Source organism: Megalopta genalis, chromosome 3, assembly GCF_051020955.1.
Source record: "Megalopta genalis isolate 19385.01 chromosome 3, iyMegGena1_principal, whole genome shotgun sequence".
NCBI classification, from domain to species: domain Eukaryota; kingdom Metazoa; phylum Arthropoda; class Insecta; order Hymenoptera; family Halictidae; genus Megalopta; species Megalopta genalis.
Genome location: NC_135015.1, coordinates 3671660 through 3696044, shown reverse-complemented (window position 1 = coordinate 3696044; position 24385 = coordinate 3671660). Strand labels below are relative to the sequence as shown.

Sequence of the window (24385 nt, the reverse complement as noted above, 5' to 3'; positions counted from 1 at the left end):
AGACATAATAAATAGCCAGTGATAATCAATTTCAAATATTTTACATGCAAGTACTCTTTCTTCAGTAATTATTTGTTATTCTTACTGATTTTTGCCTATTATTTTCGATCTATACATTTTAATAAGCAGTCCCCTAAAATAATTAACTTTATTATTAGACATAATTCTTTTGATTGAAATTGGAACATCTAACCTCAGCCAGAAAGACTAGTGGGATAATATATCCCAGGATCCTCATACCTTCTGCGAAGAAAATTCTTTATCTGAAAAATTATATAACACTATTCGTTACTAAACTACTTGTATGTGTATCGAAACAACATTTAAATTGAAGATATAATTAATTCGTAGTCAAAGAGTTAAACAGTCACAGTGACTCGCGGAATGTATTCATCAAAAAGGCTACTAAATGCATCTGTTCATTAAATTTGTAGGTAAAATGTTTAATCTCATGTTGAAATTAATATATAAACACATTACGAACGAATACTAGAAGATCAGGCTACACTGAAAATAACTAGTTGACGATAACTTTTAAATAACTATAACAAGACTGCACTCATTCAGATTCGACATACGTTTTGTGTAGATTTACGGAACCCGTCAAAATGACGGGCCACTAATTTTTTAATTTATGATTATTAATATCGTAAAAATACATTTATAAGTTATTTATTCAATTTATATGTTTCTTACGACAACTGTTACAATAACACTTGTTGAAAATCAGAATAAATGTCTTATTGTTACTTCTATAAACTAATATAAGACAGCTGTTTTTTTGCGCTCCGTAAATCTAGTGTTAATACATGGATCAATTCTGTGATTTCCGACTTAATCATCTTTATGATCGCATTAATAATAAAACAAAGATACTGGTGGATTTACTTATGCCAGCATTAGAAACGAATTTCAATTAGCAAAATATGCGATCAAACCAGTGAGTCACAGTATCTTGTGTCATTTATCACGTGACCTCTTTCATGGGAAGCCGCAAAAGTAGCCAACAGTCTGCACTGATAATATCCCCGTTAATTTTACTCCACATCCATGACCACGTCAATTCCGATCGATCATTCAAGTCCCGGTGATCTTCGCGATCGATTCCCGATTACTTTCATTGAACTGTACCGAATGCTACAGAATTTTTGAAAGCGTTGACGAGCACTCAAAGGAATTTGGATTCGGAGCCATCGGCGCGATGTTCTTGCGGGAATTAAGGCTCCAGTATTTGGCGTAATAACTCGACAGGAAGAATGAAAATTAGGTCGTCCTAATGCCGACTATTTAACGAACAGGGCACCCGCATCGCGTCGGCATGTATGTGGGATACGTTTTAAGGATTCACCTCTTCACAATATCATTAAAAGCTACCGCTAACAACTGTATAGGTAACTGGCAGACGGCAATAGCCAGGTCACACGGTGAAGTAAAGTTATGTAATGAAACGGTGTTTACGCAATCCTGGAAGGGATGTTGAAACTCGAAAATTAGGGTCATTGATTGTCATTTTACGAAAAATACTCCTGCATCCTCTGATTCTCGTTTTTCAAACTTCAACGCTCTAATGCCGGACCTTTCGTATACAAGTATTAACTCCGTATTCTTGGGATCATTTTTAATTTCATTTATCAATTCTTGTCAGCATATTATTTAAGGTACTCCTTCCAGATACGTTAGTTTTTCTAAAGAGCTTAATGAAACATGTGAAAATGTAAATTGATTGTCTGAATCTAGGTTAAACTAAACTGTACGAACCGTTTGCAACCACTGAACTATGGTGCATTATGCATTTATAGCGATTACAGTACTTCAAGGAATTATGAAACGAAAAAATCAAGTAGCGTTCAAAATTATGGTTTAAAACATAAAGCTGCCAAAACAGATAAAACGCTAATTATTGTAGTACTCTACCTTTTATTCCGTCATGTAATACTCTACACGAGAAGATGTTTCTTAAATCCAGTTGTCTATTGTATTATCTGTTACATCATCCATTGATATACTTATATACATATAATTCGATAATAAATGTACAAGAAACATGTTCGTACTTCACTAGTTACGAGATGGAAATAACACGATCGCGACTGAAACGGAGATTCGACATTAACAGATAAAAGAATGCATATTAATAAAAATATATAAGAAACCAAGAATTTTATGGAAACCGTATTAAGAAGCTCGACAAAAGATAACAAATTGATCGTGGATAACAAGGAAAATTAAATTCCATTCTAGCGAAATAGTGAACGCAAATCTGGTAAAACCTTTCACTAGACTTAATATAAAAATACACGGTATCGCGCGATATCGCACGGTACAGTTCAAAAGAACAACATACAAAAAAAGTGCGAATATTAACAAGTATGATACTTCAATTTTAATCTACTGCAAAGAATCTTCTAATCAACAATGTACTTTCTCTATTCTAGTTCCCCTAAAATTAGGCATGAAGCTACGAAATCCGATAAAGAATAGTCCAATTACAAAAATGGTTAATCAACAGCTTCTCCGACGACAAATTACTCGGACCAGACCGATTCTACTTTGAAACCATTGCACAAACGATTGAAAAATCTGGTGAACACTGTGCACAGTCGAAAGATGGAGGCGAATCTGTGCCGAAAAAATGGCTCCAAAAATGGTAGCCCGCGGACCGCTTGAATCCGATCGAATGCGCCGATTTTTCCCCCGACTCCATAGTCATCGTGAACACCGCCGGCCTAGAAGAACTGCTAGGCAAGCAAAGCGGCCAGCCTGCTATTCGATCGTCCAACTTCGGTAACGCAAATACGATTTCGTTCGTAATGCCTGTGCCCTTATTTCCCAAGAAACACGTGTCTTGTGGCCTTAAAAGTAACCGACGATTGGCTGGCCATCGCTAAAGCCAGCCCCCCATTGGCCGATGGATTAGGTGACCACGTGGTGTCCTGGTATATAACGAAGGGTGAGCTAAGAAGCTATCGGCAGTTGTGCACGGACCACGAGCAGAAGTGCTATCATTTTTTATTAACCTGCGGCTAGCTTCGATCGCGTAGTGACACGGACCGAGGAGAGAAAGAGAGACAGGTACATTATTCGACGGCTGGCATCGATCAAGTGCGATATCTCGGAGATTCGGCCCGGCATACCCTGTCCATCGCAGACGCCCCGGCGAACAGCTCAGTGAACGAGACCTCGAGTCGATTCGAATTCCATCGTATTTTCTGTGATCGAGCCCCGGAAGATCGAGTGAGTGGCGGGATCGTGGATCGCGAACTTAGCGTGCAGAGGACAAAATTCTTCTTCGCCGACTATTCTAAATTACTGGAGAACGTTTCTCAAGAGCCGAAGCGTTGCCGCAGCTCGCGAAAGGCTACCGGAAGTAGTCGACGTCCGTTCACTGCCGCGAACGGTCGGTTTCCTCGAACTCGGGACGCTAGAAATTGAAAGAAACCGGAAACATCGCGACGGTCCTCGTCGTGCTGGTCGTTCCCAACGAAGATCGGCTACCGTCCCGGGAATAGCAAGAGGAGGAGCTAGGCCTCGGACAACCATAAACCGCGGTAAGTTCATCGTAGAAATGCACAGTAGGGAGATCGAAGTCAATGAATTTTGTATTCGAGTCGAACTATCCTACCAACCTATAGAACCAGCAGATGTGCGATCCCCACAAATTATCCTGGTACGAACATACCGTCCGTATATTCATATGAGCGAATGGTATCGTATCTCCCTGGTAACCGATAAACGCTCGTGAAAGAGGATCGAAATGCGGAACTTCGAAAATGCCGGTGATTTCCTTTCTCGAGCTTTTCTTTCGTGCCCGTTATTTCTCACCGACGAAAACGAAGCTGGCCGGGCCTGGGTTGCTATATACCAGTTCTTCGGGGAGTTCGATTGATTTTTTTTTCCAACTATTTAGCACGATGGTATATGCTCTTTCGTTCGCGACACCTATTCATACTCGACTGCTTGATACCCAACTTTCGAAACTGCGTTAAAAGCCACGGCTGTACGAGGCAATTACAGTGACTCACGGATTCCTTCGCGGCTGGGTGTCACGTTTCTTCGTTCGGGCTCTGGTAAAACACAAATTTGAATAGCAGTCCTCGCGGTAATTGAAATTGTGTGCGAGCGAAATGAAGACTAGGAATCTTGTAGCAATTTTTAAGACCAATTTTGATTTGCAATTTCACTTTGAAAAACATCGGGAAAACTTGCAACTATTGCACCGTCCTCGATTTACTGAAACTCTCATTTGGGGAAATCATTTTTATCTAACTTCTGCTTCTTGAAATCAGAACTTCTTGTAAGCAGTACGTTTTAAATTTCAGTAAAAAATCTGCAGCTTGTCTATGAACGAACGTGCGAGTCACTAGACTTGCAGAGTACAATAAATTCTCCCAAATCGACGCTCGGATTGCGCACAAAAATAGACAATTTCGGTAGAGGAGATACGATTATTCGAGCAACGCGGGTCGTTTTTATAGTTGTTGGCAATCGGTAACTATAAAAGCGAGCCACAAGAGGCTCGAATAATCGTTCATTTTTGCGTACAATCCGAGCGTGAATTAGAGAGAATTTACTGTAATTTGTTTTGAAGGAACATTGCTTGCTGCTGCATTGTATGTTTGTTTTGGTTTCTCTTACATGATTGATATCTTTCGGATGATGTATCGGGCATGTTTTAATTGTTGTGAGATTGAAGGATCGCGAGGAGGGGGACTGACGAAGAGGAGACGGGAAAAGGAGATGGGCCCCAGTGCAGCTGCTGGCCACTGCACAAGATTAGACATAAGACTCTTGTGCGTGTGACAGCGGCTATGATGGGGCTTCCACGGAACACCGAGGAAATGATGAAACCCGTGACCCGGTCGAGCGTGGCCACTGAATCATTGAAACCGACGCATCGGTGTTACGTGTTACGAGGACATTATCGACATGGCTCGCCCCGCTTTTCTGCATAAACCTCGGCGAAGACCGCTGTATCGAAGAGACGAAGTTCATTTAAAAGAGTCAAGACAAGTTTTGCTTGACAAGTAAATCCAGAAGAAGCGTAACGACAGTTGTAAATTAGGTCCTCGAGTTTGTTGATTTTATGATTGACGATTGAAGACGATGGCGATGAACTGGAGAATATTCATAGTTTGTGCATGTTTTGATGTTTAAAACTTTGTTACATGTATATTAACGTCAGAAGTATCAAATTCGTTATTTCGAGTTAGTTTGGACTATAATGCCACCGTAGAAGATCTTGCGTCAACAATTTAGCTCGCATAAAATATTTTATAGGCTAGTGTTAATTTGTAGATATTGTCGATGTTTGAAATTATTTACTTCAGCATTTGATGTTGCGAAAGAAATGATTCTCTGTGTGAGATGACCTAACATATACGTTTTCTATAGTTCGTGTAAATAAAGTTTAGTTTCACCTGCACCTACAGTCTTTAGTACGGCTAATGAATTATTCGCCCAAGTAAATGCTTCAGCTAGTGCGAGTAGATAAGAATTATGTATAAGTATGATTAGTTTAGAAACTTTTATTGTACCAAACATCTGGAATAAAATTTTCAAGCGGCGTAGACAATTATGACCTGCTTCTAAATCTTGCACTCGTGCAATATTTGTAAATATCTTGTTTATAATTATAAATAAAAATATTGTCCGTCTCTTCCTCCTAGAGGAAGACAAAAGGAAGCCAAGTATGTATTTCAATGTATTTTAGTTGCATTTTTAATTACATCTTGATTACATCATTCCTCGACGTAAGTATTAACATTTTCGATTAGATCAATATTATACAGAAATTGTATTGTTGTCGTATAACATTATTATCTTAATTACTGTATGCCTCCTTGATTCCGACATGAAATAAAAACGCTGTAAAATCATGCGAAATATACGATTGCATTATAAATATTCAGAGATTACAACTTTTTGTTCAGAAACCACGAAGATGTATGTAACCTATTGACTAACGTATCTACTAAGTTCTTTGGAAATATTAAAATGCCAAATACGAACCAATTAGCGATCAATTAATTTGTCAATTAACGAGCACAATACATTTTTCGATATTTAAAAGACACCACCATTTTGAGACCATAATCTAATGGAAGACGGAAGCGAATCTTCCTCCTTGTTCGTCGTAGCGCACCTTGTGCAAAGTGCATTTCCGGTTCGCGTTCTGGAACGCATTCGAACCGGGCCGTGGCTCATTCTCTTCTGATTGGTCGCAAGTAACGAAGATTTGCATGTCGCAGAGCCATTTGCGGAAGCTTTGCGAACACACAGCGTTTGGCTTCGCTTGTACAATTCAAACACACACGAAAGACGCAAATAATTTATAATAATTACACCGAGACATCTGGTACAAGATTAGATAATAGAAATAGATGAATATTTATGAATTATTACGAACGTCTGGCTTCAATGTCCAAACACTACCCGGAAAACAAAAGCAAAACACAAATAATTCTCGATACTTAAACCTATAGCTATTTCGAAATAATTCTTGATACTTAAACCTATAGCTATTTCGAAAGAGAACTTCTTCATTATTTACTAGTAAACTGCAAATTGTATGCATTTGCGATAGAAACAAATAGATGATATACAAAACAGTAAATAGCAGAGCGAAATAATGTAAAGATGTGTGTGTGTGTCATCACATTATTTAAAATTTTCAAAAATATTTAAAAGGCCGACGTTTTTCGCCGACGTTCCCCGCAATTATTGTGCGAAAATTTTATTTTGCGCAAACATCCGCTCTCCGATCATTGAAAGAATCAAAGCTGCCGAGGAAACGAAACCTACTGAATAATTACAAGGCGGCTGCAGGGATCGCCTCAACAACAACCAGTAACATAACAAGAATGAAGGAAACCACTCAACCGCTATTGCATAAAATCGTCAGGTTTATCAGCGGCGTAGCTTCGGCATTCAAGGTCACAGTTGTAGGTTCACGTTTGCCTGATAATTGCAGAGAATCGCGCTTGCGTGGATCGCACAACCCAGTGCCAGCTGTATAGAATCGATGCAGTCTATTTTGAAAGCGCAAGTCAACCCGATGGCGCTTTCAGACACGTTCTAAACCGACACAAGACCAGTGCAACTCGTGACAGCCGTGCAATCTTTCCACCCAGTCCTCGTAATTTCGCGTGCGCAAAAATTAAACAATAAACACCGCCATGAGTCGGGTGAGGCAGAACTTCCACGAGGAATGCGAGCAGGCGCTGAACAAACAGATCAATTTGGAATTGTACGCGAGTTACGTCTACCTCTCCATGGTTAATCCACATATTGATTAAATAGCTATTTTTACCGTGACATTCGCGATCTGCTCGCGGAATCATTTTTTTTTCCTGCGTTCGGCTTCATCCTAATTGAATATCACAGAATGACAGTATCGTTGTCGTCGGTCCGGTGTTACCGCATAGTGTCAATTTGATTGGAACCATTGGCCGTGCTTTGTTGATTCTCTGCCGTGTCGGCCAATGGGGTGGAAAAGAACGATTTTGTTGCTGCGACATTCGTTCAAATCACAGGCTTGTGGGTTTCGTCTTAATCAAATATCGTGCAATGACGAAATCGTCGCGGTCAGTCCGCGGTTGCTGCGCCGTGTCAATTTCGACGTGGCCATAGAACGTGATTTGTTTGTTGACAACAATTATTTTCAATTAGGAGGCAGCCTTGAACGGTCCACGTATTCTTTGCCGCGTGTCTTTTCGGTTGCTAAGACCCGCAGAGCTCTTCTGTCGTCTGCTGATCACCGATTTGCCTTTCAGGCGTATTACTTCGACAGAAATGACGTCGCGTTACCAGGACTTCACGCGTACTTCAAGAAGTGCTCCGACGAGGAGAGAGAACACGCGATGAAGTTCATGACCTACCAAAACAAGAGAGGCGGTGACATTCGTCTGACGCCCATCGAGAGACCCCCAGAGGACAATTGGGTTAGCGCTAAGAGCGCGATGACCGAGGCTCTGGAGCTCGAGAAGAGGGTGAACCAGGTTTGCCATCTGCTAAAACTTTAATTATTCTATTTTAATTGCACTCGCACGATTCTCTTCGAAGTTAAAATCAAGAGCTTACAATGTGGAGAGAACCTCTAACCTAACGATAACTAGCAAGATGACTGATTCCGATGGTCACTAGGGAATGGTATTTCGTCTGTCAGAAAATATTCGCAGAACGATTCATAGTAAATTTCCCTAATTGATGCTCAGGTTACACATAAAAATGAACGATTTCGGAAGAGGAAGTTATTCGAGCCTTGCGGCTCGTTTTTATAGTTGTTGACAAGCGATAATTGCAGGGTGTCCCAAAATTATTGAACAAGCGAGAAATGAAGGATTCCTAAGGTCATTTAAAGTAACATTTTCCTTAGCGAAAATGCAATCCGCGGCTTCGTTTACGAGTTATTAACGAAAACGAGCGATCGAAGCCTAGTTCCGCTCGTTGGCTCGGCCGCTTCGTGTCAGCCAATCTCGTCTCTCATTGGTCACTGTTTTTCGTTAACACTAGATTTACGGAACCCGTCAAAATGACGGATGCCTAATTTTTTAATTTACGATTATTCATATCGTAAAGATACATTTATGAGTTATATTCATTCAATTTATATGTTACTTACGGCAAATTTCACAATAACACTTGTTAAAAATCAGAATAAATGTCTTATTGTTACTTTTATAAACTGATATAAAATAGCTGTTTTTTTTGCTCCGTAAACAAAGCCGTGGATTCCATTTTTGCTAAAGAAAAAATTACTTCGAATGACCTCAGGAACCCCTAATCTCTCGCTTGTACAATAATTTTGGGACACCCTGTATGAAAACAAACCGCAAGGCTCGAATAGTCGCCTCTCCTCTTCCCAAATTGTCCATTTTTATACACAATCTAAGCGTCAATTAGGGAGAATTTACTGTATATTGAAAATGGGGAATAGTATTGTATGTATAGGGTGTTTCGACTAAGAGAAGCCACCTGATTGTCTTTTCCAATTATAATACTGAAATGACATTCACTGTTCATATACGAACCGTTTATTTTGAAAGTGGCATAAGTCACTTTACCGTAATGAAAAGTGGTGATTTTTTAATGTTTATACGAAATTATTTATACTGAGAAAAATATCAGTATCCTGAGATAACAAATACAAGTAAATCTTCTCGAAAGTTAGCATCCATATTTTTAAACGTGTTAAAACCCAAACCCTTAAATATATCGACTTAAAAACAAAGTGACTTATGCCACTTTCAAAATAAACGGATCATATGAGGAAATTACATCAGGAACTAAAGATGATCATTAGTTGGCTTGTTCTAGGTGCAATACCCTGTATATTAGACAATTACGGCACTTCATAACATTTTTGGGAAATTTAATAAAATTATGGATACCTTTGTTCTATTACCAAATATAAAGTAATAAATCTCTTTATCTGAAAATCAATTAAAAATTGAAGTTTTTGAAATTAGTACAAAAATTGAAATTAGAACAAAGCATTGGAACACTTTTTAACATTACCAACGACGAAGATCAAGATAAACAATGCCAAACAATTGTTCTGAACGTTCGAGGATGTTGAAAGAGTATCCAATTTTGCCATTTCTATGTAAAATTATTTCATATTCTAAGATATAAATATGTCCATGTTTTCGAGTAATTGTTCTATTTTAGAGAAATTGTCGCAAATACCTTTTTCCAGAGATGTAGAATTATGAATAAAATCAACTTTGAAAGCTGCAAATAAGTATTTACACGGCTCAAACTTTAAAAAGCTATGCTACGCAGTATTTTTTATATTATGCATGTTTGTGCATAATATTTTAATTGCCGTTTTCTTCCAATTATCCTATAATTCATTATTTGCGAGAGTAATTCTAAAAAAGAAACAATAAAAATTATAATAATTGAAAATGTAGACCGGAAATTTATTTGCATCGAACTATATTTTTAGCTCTTCCTGCATGGAATCAGTCTTTTCCCCATTTGTTTCACGAATATTGAGATACCCGGTATGTCCTTGAAACGACTCTGGTTAACTTTCGACTTGTCAATTCAATTATCACAGAGATAATAATATCGACGTTCAGTGGCACGTACCATAAGTACGAATTTAGTACAGTTACTTCCAACTGGGGGTGTAACTCAGTGGTAGAGTGTCCGCTTCGCATGCGGAAAGTCCTGGGTTCAAATCCCAGCTCCTCCAACCACTCTTTTTTCCATTTTTTTTTCTTCACCCGCATATAATATAAACAACTCGTAATCGCTATATAACATTTCGGTGTAAACGAATTTTTTAAAACAATGCACTTCAACGATTTTCAGACTCTGTTGGAGTTGCACGCGCTGGCGTCGACGCACAACGATCCAAACTTGTTGGACTTCCTCGAGACCGAGTTCTTGCAAGAGCAAGTGGATGCTATCAAAGAACTCGCAGATCACGTGACGAATTTGGAAAGAGTCGCCGAAGGCTTAGGAGTCTTCATCTTCGATAAGGAGCTGAGACATTAGACACAATCGCCGGAGCGCACAAGAGAGCCAAGGCCAAGGAGATTCATTGTCTATCGTGCAATTTAGAGAATGCAATTAAATCCAGTCAAGCTTTTACAAATCGTATGTAAATGTGTCGACCGCAGAAAAATCAAATTTTACTGTCGATGCTACAGATAGTATACCGAATTTCACTGTATCATTCGACAGTACAACTGTCGCACGGTTTTGGACTTTTCCTTTTCTAATTATTAAAACAATTTAATAACATCGATAGTACATCACGTCGGGAAATTACTTACCAAAAATCCTTTACGAGTTAAACAGGAAGTCAATTTCAAAAGCAATTTGTATCCCCCTACGTATTGCATAGCTCTATGCAAACTTTACTCGTTGCTAATAAAATTAATGATGTTAACCTCGTGAAACTGTTATTCTTTAATTACCGGAATCTCACTGAGTGTACTCTGCTTGTGATTTTTATTATGCATAAAAAGGAAGTTTCCCATGTGCAATTTTAAAACTATCAATGAACAAATTCATGGTAGCGAATATTTTTCTATTAAGTTGACCTTATCCTTACACTAAAACAATAAATTTTGAAATAAAATATGTAATTAATAAATATAATCAAATATATAAATTTCTGAAAATGTACGTTTAGCAACTCGTTACAAGGACAATATGAATATTTAGTACAAACTGTTATTAACATTCTAACTAATATTTGCTTCAACTAATCAATTATCCATCGCAGGTGACGTTACGATGACTAAAAATTAAAGTCAGACGTTGCACTCATTTCCAATAAATTCCAAATAAAATATTTCGATAGAGCACCCTGTATACTACCAATGAAAAATCTGCGAATCTATTCTCTGACACGAGTATCAAAATGTCATAAGTTTTGCACGATTTTGTTGAAAATTCTAAGTGACCGAATATACACAAACATGTTGAGACCGTTCTGCTGCAGAAAAATTCTCGTTGACGCTTCTCGAAGATTGTACAGTAAAAAGTAAATCTCAGCGTAATTAAACCAAAATAACTTCTGATGCATATAATTTCACTCGAGCGAATTAATGAATGTTCTTCGAGATCCTTGGAATTGCAGTCACGAAAGTGCAAAGCATTCCCGACGGGATCGTACAGCTCTTGTTCTGGTGACAAAGCCGATCGATGCATCGATAAACCGATGAAATGGCCGAGTGGAAAACCTGTTAAGTTTAGTTTCCACGAGGAAACCGAGGCTATACTAAACGCTCAAATAAATGCGGAGCTCAAGGCATTTTATTACTACCTTTCGATGGTAAGGTGTAATAAAAAGTAATTCTTTGTCCCTATCTTTATGAGTTACGTCATACCGATCTGCATAAAAATTAGAATAGTCTGGACTATTCAATGTATATTTGTTTCTTTTTCGTCATCATGTGTAGACGAATATTTATACAAATTCGTATTAAAACAATTATTAATTCTATGTTATAAGTGCATAGCTATTGTGTTTGATTCTGTCACGACGCCATCTTCTTCTTCCAGGCCGCATACTTCGGACGCGCCGATGTTGCTCTGCCTGGTTGCGAGTCATTCTTCGTGCAAATGCACCATGAAGAGCATGAACACGCACTAAGATTCCTAAATTACGTTAAAATGCGTGGTGGTTGCGTTAACTTGTGCAGCATGGAACCACCCACCGAACAAGATTGGAAATGTCCGCTGAATGCTTTCAAAGTGAAGGATATTTATCATAATTTAATAGCCACAATGATTAACATCTTATGGACATGACTAGACTGCGAATCTTTCTGTAAATTCCCAATTTCGAACGTTGTTCGAAATAAAAATATTACTCATTTTCCACAGTCCAAAGATAAAGTTTAGTCATACTCCATTGTGTGCTCTAGATTATCAATATTGCAGTACTAATTATAAGACATGTTTTCAAATTCTCTAAACGGTATGAAGGGTGTTTTTTTAATAACATTTATCTAGACGGCTCTAGAATTGGAGATCGAGATAAGCGATAAACTCGTGGCGGTGAACAAGGTGGCCGAAAAGCATGGTGATTTGAATGCCAGTGACTTTATCGTCACTGGCTTCATGGAGGACCAAATGAAAAGTGTGAACGAGATGGGAAGATTCGTGGCTGTTCTATCCGGGATCGGTGACCTGTCATTGGCCCGTTTTATGTTTGATAAAGATATGCTCGACAATTATGTCCTACCAAAATTCAATGTGCTTCGAACGAAATCAAACAGAAGTGACAAACGATAGTTCTTTGGACTAGTTTTTAATTCGAAAGATGTTATTTTCTAAAAGGAATACCTTATATATAACGTATATTTTATTAACGTCTTTTGTACAACGTCTTTGAGAACATGAAAAATACAACACAAGATCTAATATTCTGCAGTTTATTCATTACAAACCTTACATAATGGGATTTATTGTTTTTTTTTTTTAAATGACCTCGAATTTCTCTGCAAACCTAAATGAACCTATGAAAAAAATGTGATCTTTGAGCTTTAATTGAAATCCTTAAAAGTTAACAAATTCCAGCGGTTTAAAGAGTTTATGATCGATTCAAATTGATAATTAGATTAATAGATACAAAGAATTTAACAATAGTGGTACCGTTTATGACAAAATTAAGAAGCTTTTATCGGGTTTCATACAGCGCCATCTGACATAGTGACAAAACGCGCAAGCTTTCCAACAGATTTACTAACTGGAAATTCGTGCCTTGAGAATAACCTGACACCGCCATCTATCATTTGGTTCAAATTTATCTACTAGTTTATGCGTTTTGCTACTACGTGAATTGGCGCTGTAGGAAGCTCGGAAAACACTTTTAGATTTCGTCGCAAGTAGCGCCACTATCGCTTAGTTTGGAATGCGTGTTATTCAAACTTCGAACAAATTTTCAATTTTTTTCTCGTTAAAATTTATTAACTTGCGGAAGCTTTAAGTAAAGCTGGAAAAATGGTCTTTTTGTGATGGGTGTATTGTACTAGAAATTTAAAATAATACTTCAGAAATCTCGCAATTGTATCGGTCGATTTAAATTTATTAGATCTACTAACGAATACATGTGCGCTGGTTATTGATCACAAAAAGCGCATAGTTCCGTCTATTTTGTGATTAACATTCGTACCTCATTGCACAGTGCACAGTGCACAAACCTTATACCATTGCATATATGATTACATGTTCCTTGGACGATATACATACATATCTCACGAAGTGTTCAGAAAGACACATGTAACGGCCTGTGAACGCTATGGCCTAAGCGTGAACGTCATTTCACATATTTTCCAGCAAAATCGCGTAATTTACAAACACTATTGTATTGTCAATTAATACATACATATGTGTATCAGCCGCTGCACGTACACGTCATGTGTTGAAAACGACCTTTATACAGTATGGCGGAGTCATTGGATGCATTTAGATGTGAGAAGAGACCATTCTGATAAAGGCGAATCTTAAAGCGGATAAGTTTATTTTTTCTATTGGGAACGATATTCGGGCTTGATAAGATCTTTTGTTTCACTTATAATTCTTCTAATCTGAAAGATCGTTGGTCGCGAAGGTGTAAAATTCGCTGCGAGAGGTGGTGTGTGCGTGTTTGCAAGGTTTAGATCGGTGCAAGGAAATCGGTAGATCTTACTATCGCGTAATTAACCCTATCTTTAAGAATCAAAGATGAAATATTTTCATTTCTAATTATCTGACGCATGGACGGAATTAGTTTCGCACGGTTCGAGGGTAAGTTTAACAATGGCTAGCGATTTGTCGAGCGGTTGCACTGAGGCCATCGAAGTGTTGGACGAGAAAGAGGAAGGTGAAATCTCCTTGGAAGATGTCAGTTCTTCAGAAGAGGGACACTTGAATTATGGATACGGGACCAGAGTTGCACAATGTTCCAACTGTTCGTCGACGCAACATAATGCAGCGTGGTGCACTGTTCCTGCCAAGTTGTATCACTCCAGAGGCCCCAACAGAAGAGGTAAATAAAGTGATTGATCATTAATATCTACTTAATTCATTAGTATCTGAACCCATAGTTTCATGAAATCCTTTATATAACACATTTGATGTGATGTCATTATGTTTTCATATTTTGATTCAATTCTAATTATTCATTTATGTACAGAATGTCTTGTTAACACTGATCTAAAGTGATGTTTCTATTACTATTAACAAATAGTAACGCTTTGCAGCAGTTGACATACTCTGTATAACCAAATATTTCTAAATAGAATCTGTCTGAGATGACAAAAGATTTTAGCTTGTGCTTAATGATACAAGCTACTAAGATTTAAATTATATCATTGCTTTATTAATTATATCACTTGCTTTAATAATAAATGGGTTTTCTTTAATTAATCAATTACATTCAAATGTGTTATGACTACTATGATTTACTGATTAGAATTATAAAACTTACAACAAGGAATGTATTATCATCTTCTACATATCGTGTTCTAATCAAGTAGAAGTTGACCTTATTCTACAAGATGCAGTCCAAGGGAAAGAAAACCGTCACCAAATCAAGGAATCAGGATGTATTGGAGCCAAACATTCAGTTTCTACACTTCAGGAAAAGAATGATGATCTTGTGCCTATCTCAAGTGACAGTGATATGGAGATTGTTGGTCTTGCAGATAATTCTAAGCAAATTGTAATACATTCTTCCTCAAAGAGCAGAGTAAAGAAAAGAAAGAAGAAAAAAAGAAATCATGCATCGTTGTTAACAGTGGACGATTTGGTCTCTTCAGCCACTGTGGATGCATCTCTGACAGAGTGTGTTGGTACATTGATGCATGACATAAAAATTAGCTCTTCTAGATCATATCATAGAGAGATAAGTCCTACCCATAGAACCAATAGGGCCAGAGTAGCTTCGAGGTCGCCTCCCAGAAGACACAGGTCTGTTATACAGCAGCATTCTCCATTTAGGAGATCAAAATCTATTATCCATGCTAGATCAACAATGATGAAAAGGTCGCCAAGAAGACTAAAATCCCCTAAACGATCTCCTTCATACAGATCACCAACAGAAAAACAAACAAGGAAAACATCGTATTTGGATGTAATGCCATCCTCTCATAATTATATCGATACCCATAAATTATTGAAGAAAGTCAGACATTTAGATTCCATAGGAACTGAATCGCGAGATGAAACTTTGTATAAAGACAAACAACATGCTTCCTCTTTGAAGGAAAAGTTATCGCATATGATGAAAGGAGCCTGTGACAATAATAGTGATATAACTGGAGTGTCCAAGGAAAAATCCAATGCTCGAATGTGCGAGATAGAACTGAATGATGCAGATGACGAGGAGGATCTAGCATTGCTGAGACAAAAGGCACTCGAAACGCAGCAGAAAAAGTCAAACAAGCAGAACGAGCAATTAGTGACTGAAACTGTGAAAAAGATAAGTATAGGCGACGATCAGGACGAAGAGGACTTAGAGCTGAGAATGATCGCGCTTCGTTCGGCAGTGTTGAAAAAACATCAGAATAGGCTTCAGAAAGGCATGAAGTCTGGGAAGTACAAGAAGTGTAATACATCCCGAAGCGAAAGTCCATTCACCCAGAGCTTCCTGGATAGTATTCCCATACCTGGAGAAGAACTTTTGAGCATCGCGTCACCACCGCACACTCCGATTCCCATGATTGAGAACAATCATACGGAGGATATGGACTTGGATACGGATGTTGAAAGGGAGAAAGAAAAATTACCGTACTCCCCAACGGATAAGATTACTGCCAATATAACTATAGATACAGAGTTGTTAGGTATCCAGCCATCAGATGTATCCTTTATCAACTTGAACAATGCGACCAACAGTACAAACTTTAACGCAGTTATGTCGCCTAGTCAAGATGAACAAAAGTCCTATCAGGGCAAGATAATAGAGAATCGAAGTTACTTACCAAATGTTGCGTACTACACTCCACCACAGAATGCTTTTTATGTATCTCCAAACTCGAGCATGCAATATTCACCTGTGGACTTAGCTGAGTCTGTTAGGCCAGACTACATGAAAGTACATGATCCTCGGATGAGTATTCTCAATAGTACTTCCAACTATGAGAGCAGCCTCAGTCAGGAGAGGCCTTATTCTCCGACCGATGCTCCGATTTATGATCCAGATCTATCTCAAACATTTCCACAGGCTCTCGAGCCAATCGCTACCTTAAATTCATCCTTAACTTTGTTAGGATCCCCTTATTATATGTTGAACTCACACGAGAACAACGAGCAATGCAATCGCAATCACACCCAAATCACTGAGGACAACCTGGACGCAATGGAAACGCTTTCGACTCAGCCGAACGTTGACTCTGCTACAACATCCCAGCAGGGATCTGTGTCGCCGAGTAGCTCGATGGTAACTATCGACGATCTTCCCGAGACTGACGTTGATATGACCTGCTCTGATAAAACTGTGAAATCTGCAGAATACATTACGGGTGGTGCGGTGGATAATATTAAGGAACCGTTATACATGAAGGGTATACCGGATGTCACCAAAGACGTAAACAAGATTCCGACGTTAATCAATAGAACGCTGGTTCCCGCATCGATTCTGAAGACCAACAAGCAGTTGCAGCAACCGTTGCACACGAAGAAACCTGCACCGTCGCAGGAGCCGACATTCAAGAGCGCGGAGATGCAGCCAGTCGATCTACCCGAGGACACAAGGACGAACAGTTCTTTCAAGCCGATAAAATTGATGTCTTTCCCACAAAAGACGCATAACGTTTTAATGATACCAACCGCATTTCACGATTCCATGCAAGAGGATCCGACTAACGAGCAGCCATCAACAAACGAGGACGGCTCGTTACCGGTAAACAGCAACAATATAATTTCGGTACAAAGTAATGTAAACGCAGAATGTCCGGACAAAGCCTGTGATATTAAAAGCCACAAGAAGACGAAGCGAGGGGGAAAGAAAAAAGGTTCTGGCACTGCACAGTCCAAAACGGGTACAAATAATGACAATATAGATATTTTGGATAAACAGTTAAGCGAAGCGACCGAGCTTATGACACGTAAAGATAAAGAGAATCATACAGATGTATCTAATTTAGATGTTCCGAGGGATAATGTTCTAGGAAGTGAAATTTCTTTGAAAACTGATGAAAGTGAACTAAAAGATAAGGAGGCGTTATCTAGTAATACAATAGAGCAGGTGCAGGACACCAATAGAAGGCAGAGCTTAGATGAGGACGAGGAAGCGCTGAGAGCGATTTTGCTAGCTTCGTTGCCGAAGCGAGTGAAAACGAACAGTCAAAGTCATTCGAATTCAATACTAAACGTTTCTGCCTCGTCGGATTGCACGAATCAAATAACAGCGGTGCAAATTGCACCAGTGATTGCAGTAACCGAGACTAATGCGAATAGTACAACGTCGAGTTCGCCTGTGAAATCTTATGGTTCTGAAAATGATAGAAATCAATCGAATTCGACTGAAAAATCGATTATCGCAGTCACTGCGCAAGAAGGTTTGTCTGTCGGAGTTGTTAAAGCAGCACCTTTGTTGAATTCTGGGAGGAAACGACTAGTTCCTATGACTAAGGGTCCACAAAAGAAACATATAAAAAGAATTCCGATCTCCGCAAGCACGAAGGTCGTGAACAACGCGAAAAAGTACCAAAACGCGATGATCCAGAAAAAACTGAACGTACAAAAGGCTGCGCTATATAGTAAACAGAAAATAACGGAAAACAAGGTCGCTACCAAAGTGCAAGCCAACGACACCAAGTGGTCTACGACTACAAAGACAGTGTCTGATACGCAGAGAATAGTTATCAATTTGGAATCTGATACGGAAAGCGACTCCGAATCCGAGCAACGCGCAAAGACAGTGAAAACGATGGACAAGCAACCGACCGTGAATCCGACAGCCGAATTCGAGAAAAATTTAGACCAGTTCCTGCGAGCTGTGCGAAAGAAGCAAGAGTCCATGGCGGCTGCAAGACCAACTCCATTATCACAAACATCTAAGAAAGACATAACGTTGAAGATGAAACTAGAAAACTCGTCGAATCTTCATACACCTCTGGTAAGACTTGTGCGTCGCGTTTATTTAAGGAGTCATTTAATTGTTTGAGTGTTTTGTAGGCTGTACGTCATCTACCTGCGTCCCAACAAGAGGAGTATCGACGGTTGAAGCAACAGATCCTGGAACGAGAGAAATTGAAGCTGCACAGAACCGTGGAGACCAATTCGCTGAAGAACAAGACCACGGAAGCGATATCGAAACCAGTACCATCCCACAGCCCTGGCAGAGAATCAAATTCAAAGATCAATCAAATCACATCTGCGAAAAGTACGGATTTAAACACGCAACAACTTAATAAAGAGAATTGTTCGAAAAATTTAGACTCTATTAAAAATACGAGTAACAATAAGGCGATCGAGGTGGATAGGCAAGAGATTACCAGTCCGAGCCAAACGAAAACGATGATGAATGAAAATAGTTCGAACAATGTTGCTAACGAGATTATAAGTCCTTCGCAGCCAGTTTCGATCGAAACGCAAAATGAAGTCGCTCCGAAACCAGGTCTGTTACAAGGACTAAAGGTCTTGTCTACAGTCGAAGTAAACCGGAAGTTTGGACAGATTCAATTAAAGAACGATACGAACGAGCAGGTGGTAAAAATAAACAACGAAGTGACCTTAAACAATAACAAAACGGTGATCAAACGGAATGAAGATGTTTTTGGGAGCAAAGAGGCTGTTGATGATCAATATACGAATCAACTGATACAATCCGTAGAAAAGGAAATAGTTGCGAATAATAATATAGCCCAGAATAACGATTCCATGGATTCGAATGCGACTACTGTTATTTTGAATAGTCAAAACACAGAAAGAGAGATCAACGTGGACACATCGGATGTGTCAACAATACGGCTTTCGCAATTGGAGGGTAGCAGTCGGCTGTCAATTTCGTCAACGAAATGTAAAGACGAGGATTTACCGTTGTTCAAGAGCAATTTATTGTCAAATGATAAGAAGAGTATAGTGGAAAACTGGGAAACAATTAAGAGGGACGTGAAAACGAAGCTGGATACTTTGATCACTCTTCCACGGGCGCAGCAGGAGCAGCATTTGACGGATACTGAACAGAAATTAGTTTTGAAACGGTACTATAAACATGATGGGTTGCTCTTTTGATATTCAGGGTGTACCTTACTATAAATATTTAACTAGTTACCAATAATAGTAAGAAGTATTAGGGAAAATATGATTAAGTTTAAAGAGGTAAATGTTGTTGTGGATCAAATAATAGCGGAGGTTAAGAGGAACTTAACGAGCTATAATAATGATCTCCGTGTAATCTCGAGTACCAAAACATTTGTGTTATTGCTCAAGGTCATTCGAAGGTCATAGTATTATATATTAGAAAAATTTTACTTACTACAATTGCTGTCGTTTAAAACTATTTATGTTTTCATGTGATATTATTTTCTATTTTTGATGATGATTGAAATATACAGGGTGTCCCACAATTATTTTAACAGCCGAAAATGAGGGGTAGCTGAGGTCATTTGAAGTAACTTTTTCCTTTGCGAAAATGCAATCCGCGGCTTCGTTTGCGAGTTATTAACGAAAAACACTGGCCAATGAGACGAATTGGCGCGAACCATATGGTTATCGATCGGCCGAGCGGCACGTGCGTTTACCGCTGAGTTTGACAGTTGAAGGAGGGACTGTGTGCGGCGTCCGAATCAATGAACAAGTCACGGAGCATGAACTTTTGATATTTTTTTTACCACGTGACAGTGATAATTTCAAGAAAAACGCTATTCATCCTTATTTCAGAATGTCTGAAGAATGTTTACTAAATTTTCGGTCCCGAAATAATATGTAGTTTAACCGTGACAACCGTTTTAATTTTCTCACGTGTACCGTATGAAATTTGTATGCGATATGTACAGTGAAGATTAACAATAAGCAACCCAGTCGAAGTACATAAATGATATTTGAATTTAAATAATTCCGTGTCCGAACAGAATTCAACGAACGATGCGCAAAGCTAATTTAATAAATAATAATCGCGTTAAAGGACATAAGGGATATCTGTTCGGACACGGAATTATTTAAATTCAAATATCATTTATGTACTTCGACTGGGTTGCTTATTGTTAATCTTCACTGTACATATCGCATACAAATTTCATACGGTACACGTGAGAAAATTAAAACGGTTGTCACGGTTAAACTACATATTATTTCGGGACCGAAAATTTAGTAAACATTCTTCAGACATTCTGAAATAAGGATGAATAGCGTTTTTCTTGAAATTATCACTGTCACGTGGTAAAAAAAATATCAAAAGTTCATGCTCCGTGACTTGTTCATTGATTCGGACGCCGCACACAGTCCCTCCTTCAACTGTCAAACTCAGCGGTAAACGCACGTGCCGCTCGGCCGATCGATAACCATATGGTTCGCGCCAATTCGTCTCATTGGCCAGTGTTTTTCGTTAATAACTCGCAAACGAAGCCGCGGATTGCATTTTCGCAAAGGAAAAAGTTACTTCAAATGACCTCAGCTACCCCTCATTTTCGGCTGTTAAAATAATTGTGGGACACCCTGTATAAGGAATTCAAATCTAATTATGGGACACCCTGTATAAAAAATGTAACCCTATAGTAATCCACCCGTATAACACAGTAATTATATTTGTAATATTTATGCAACATTGTTGCATTAAAATACTGTATTATATCGGGGGCTTTCATAGTTCTCTAGCCGAGCTATAAGAACGCCAAGGGTAGCATTTATTCGTTTATGGAACAGGTATACGATCTTGGATGACTTGGCGGAAATGTCGGGCAGTCTTCGACAATGGCACATGGAAAGAGATCTTCAAACGAACCTGGTAGCAGAAGTGAAGAAACTTCGAGAGCAATTGAGAGTTGCTGAAGAGAGATTACAACTGCAGCGCAACCGGATAAATAGCATAGGTCCAAAAGTAGTAGCAGCTCACGGGAAAATCAACGCCGGTCGTCAAGAATGCTTTAAGCTAACAACGATTTGCACGAGTCTGGGAAGTAGAATTATAGGAAAAGAATACAAGTACAGTATAAGTGGAATCACTTTAATGATATTTTGCAATAGAAACTTGTTCCTTAAAAATTGCCATTGCTGTTTTACAGGGTACCTGAAGCTGGAGCACAACTTTTAGATAATAGATTAAAGGAAGTAGCGAATCACACGCGGCAACTTTCCCGGAAGAAAGTGCCGTCAATCATTCTTGCCGAAGCGTACGAGTTAACGAAGTCGGATGACTCTCTGTCGACTGTAAACTCGGACGTTTCGCAGACTGATGATTTGTTGGAGGTACACTGCGGCGTAGATATCCTCAATAACATTGATAACTCTGCTTCGACAATTTTAAATGCGAGCGAGTGTTCAATGAGAGAGAACGAAACCGGCGACAATGTACTAAAGGAAAAGACGGTAATCGATATAAAAGAAACCGATGTAAAAGAAATCTATGATCAAGAAGAACAAAACGTGGCAGTAAACGACTCGTCCATTAGTAATAACATAGAAAGTGTACCTCAGCAAAGCAACACTGAAAAAGAGGAAAGAGAAGAAACGATTGTTCATCAACCAGAATCGAGTAGTGTTCCTGTTGCGATTTCTAATATTACTTTCCCAAAAGACTCCGAAGAATCGAACCAGAAAGGTTCATCGGAAGATCCGACAGTGAGACCCGAATCTACCGGCGAATCGAGCAGCCATGACAAGACTTCTGCAAAATCGGAGGCGGATTGTCCGGTCAAGAAGACAATTGTACCTTACGAATCGATCTTAGTACACTTCAAAGTGCCAAGGTGGGTTTTGCTCTCTAAACATCGCGTCGATTGACTTTCAACTGATGTTTTAGCAACACCAAATCTTTGTCCACACACTACAGAAATTGTTAAGCATTTTTCTTGTGTTTTTCTTGTGTTTCATTCTTCACCAGGAATACGAATCCCAATGGTGTTCTTTGCCCGTACGAGCTGATGGGGACATGCAACGATGGCGAATGTCAATTTGTTCATCAAAGAGAGAATCAAGCCAAGTAGCATATAGCTACTAAAATGGCATTGTTAAGTTATACGTAAGGTGGTTTTAATCTTTAATCGTAACATTCAGAGGGCTTTATGAAAATAAGAATCCCATGAAGCCTTTTATAAACCGAAAGCGGTCACAGCTTTCGAACAAATGTCGTCTGAAACACCGGAGCTGAAAGGATGTCATCCGGCTCTAAGGGTCGTTACTCTTTCTAATTACAGGTTACTGTTTCTGACGAAGCAATATTCTATATGGATGGCATAATCCTGTTAACAACTGAAGATGTCACGCCCGAAGATGGTAAGTTGTCTTCATCCTGGCAGGAGTTTGTGCACAAATTTAAAATAGCCATTTTATTCTATAAGGATCTTAAATATTAAGCAAAACAAAATTTTTAATACCGTGCTATTTCAAGCTTCTATTCTATCGAAAAAAAAGTTTAAGGAAGATTCGCTGCAAGTGTTTATTTTTTACATATGTAAAAAGTGTCATATAAAAACTGCAAGTAGTTAGTGTGGTTAAATGTAAGGGAACGAATAAAAGAAGAAAAGATTGACCGATTGTTGAAGACAGCCGTACAACTGGCCAACGTCGGGCATTACAACAAAATATTAATTTCAAACTTCTATATAAGTTACCTCATAAAATGTCTTGTACCTGTATAATAAAAGATTGATATTTTTTTTAAATCGTGCCCTTATTTCATTATTCTGAGCATCCACGAGAGTCCCATCCACCCCTCGACTTAGAAGAACGCGTTGCCTATACACCGTATTTGTCCCCAGGAAAGTTTCCTTGGGTTTTGTACTTGTGCCAAGGAAATTTTCCTTCGGTTCGATACTGATCCCAACGTTCAATCCAATCATTCGGGCATATGCTTGAGTAAACTTGTTTGAACCAAGTGCACGCGTCCGATCCATCTCCTAAAATTTTGTTACAACGATGGAAATCGGTGTACATTACCCAGCAACGTAAAGTCTGGTTTTGTTGTTGGAATCTAAAAGATATGAACATTGGATATTAATTAGAAAAATAAGTTGAAAAAAGAGCCGTAGAAAAGTAATACCTCGGATCTGATCCAGGAATGTTAATCTTTCTGACTGTCTCTTCCTCTTTCTCTCTTTCTTTAAGACATGGGTCGTCTTCATCCACTTGTATAGTAATCTTTCTCTTTCCAGGCTTCTTATCGTCTTCAATCGGTTTAGAGGTTGAATCATCTATCTGGACATCAACATCCCTGTTATTGTTTGAGTATTCGTATCTCGTTGAATGCGGAACATTGTTCTCGCTCTTGGTCTGAGAAGACATTATTTCTTGAAATTATATTACAGGGAATATTTTAATAATTAAATTATTTTACGCGTCAGAAAATGCATCTTAGAGATAAAATCGTGTCTGATAAAAAGATTGATGTAAACTTGAATAATGGTAGGATTTTCTCGAAAATTTCAATAATTTGACTTTTTTAAATATGTAAAAAATTTGGTGGCCTGGTTACTACTTTCGTGTAACAATCAATTTTTCGTTATAACCTCGAATTCCTTTGCAAATATAAACGTTATTATAAAGTACATTTATCTAGCTATAATCTAAGCCCTCAAATGTTAGTAAATTCTCACGAGAAAGCATTTAAATATTGAAACAAAATTTAAATTATTAAATATCCGAAGCTAATTAGCCTAGTGGCAAAACATTCAAACTGCTGCAGCTTGAATCGACTGTTGGTAATTTTGTCTATCAGTTTGAATATTTTCTCACTAGGATGACATTTCCATGGATGAACATTCCGCAACAAGTGGAG

The 24385-nt window shown here is 38.6% G+C and overlaps 4 protein-coding genes, 1 long non-coding RNA gene and 1 other non-coding gene across 11 annotated transcripts; 4 read left to right on the top strand and 2 right to left on the bottom strand.

The window, feature by feature from the left end:
* Nucleotides 1–5510: 5510 nt before the first annotated feature.
* Nucleotides 5511–6197, bottom strand: LOC143258954 (uncharacterized). The gene is made up of 2 exons (XR_013032881.1): nt 6010–6197; nt 5511–5865 (listed from the first exon to the last, which is right to left on the bottom strand). It is a non-coding gene; the product is annotated as an uncharacterized LOC143258954 (long non-coding RNA).
* Nucleotides 6198–7020: 823 nt separating this feature from the next.
* On the top strand, nt 7021–10913 carry LOC143258951 (soma ferritin-like). Of its 2 annotated transcripts, none has more exons than XM_076519598.1 (3): nt 7021–7274; nt 7773–7997; nt 10321–10913. In XM_076519598.1, exons 1-3 carry the CDS (start codon nt 7176–7178, stop codon nt 10504–10506), a joined length of 510 nt encoding a protein of 169 aa, XP_076375713.1. In that variant the 5' UTR covers nt 7021–7175; the 3' UTR covers nt 10507–10913. The 2 variants fall into 2 exon arrangements, with proteins under 2 accessions (XP_076375713.1, XP_076375714.1); XM_076519599.1 differs by having other exon boundaries at nt 7022–7246.
* Nucleotides 10130–10201, top strand: TRNAA-CGC (transfer RNA alanine (anticodon CGC)). The gene has a single exon. It is a non-coding gene; the product is annotated as a tRNA-Ala (tRNA).
* Nucleotides 10914–11063: 150 nt separating the features above from the next.
* Nucleotides 11064–12890, top strand: LOC143258950 (ferritin, heavy subunit-like). The gene is made up of 3 exons (XM_076519597.1): nt 11064–11794; nt 12025–12216; nt 12478–12890. The coding sequence occupies exons 1-3, from the start codon at nt 11540–11542 to the stop codon at nt 12757–12759; spliced, it is 729 nt and encodes a 242-aa protein (XP_076375712.1). The 5' UTR covers nt 11064–11539; the 3' UTR covers nt 12760–12890.
* Nucleotides 12891–13743: 853 nt separating this feature from the next.
* On the top strand, nt 13744–23273 carry LOC143258947 (uncharacterized). Of its 5 annotated transcripts, none has more exons than XM_076519575.1 (7): nt 13764–14494; nt 14985–18568; nt 18628–19655; nt 21316–21594; nt 21675–22358; nt 22493–22635; nt 22806–23273. In XM_076519575.1, exons 1-6 carry the CDS (start codon nt 14266–14268, stop codon nt 22593–22595), a joined length of 5907 nt encoding a protein of 1968 aa, XP_076375690.1. In that variant the 5' UTR covers nt 13764–14265; the 3' UTR covers nt 22596–22635; nt 22806–23273. The 5 variants fall into 5 exon arrangements, with proteins under 5 accessions (XP_076375692.1, XP_076375690.1, XP_076375691.1 ...); XM_076519574.1 differs by having other exon boundaries at nt 13765–14494; nt 22493–22630; XM_076519576.1 differs by having other exon boundaries at nt 15006–18568; nt 22493–23273.
* On the bottom strand, nt 23034–24336 carry LOC143258952 (uncharacterized). Its single transcript, XM_076519600.1, has 2 exons — nt 23651–24336; nt 23034–23581 (listed from the first exon to the last, which is right to left on the bottom strand). The coding sequence occupies exons 1-2, from the start codon at nt 23890–23892 to the stop codon at nt 23347–23349; spliced, it is 477 nt and encodes a 158-aa protein (XP_076375715.1). The 5' UTR covers nt 23893–24336; the 3' UTR covers nt 23034–23346.
* Nucleotides 24337–24385: the final 49 nt, after the last annotated feature.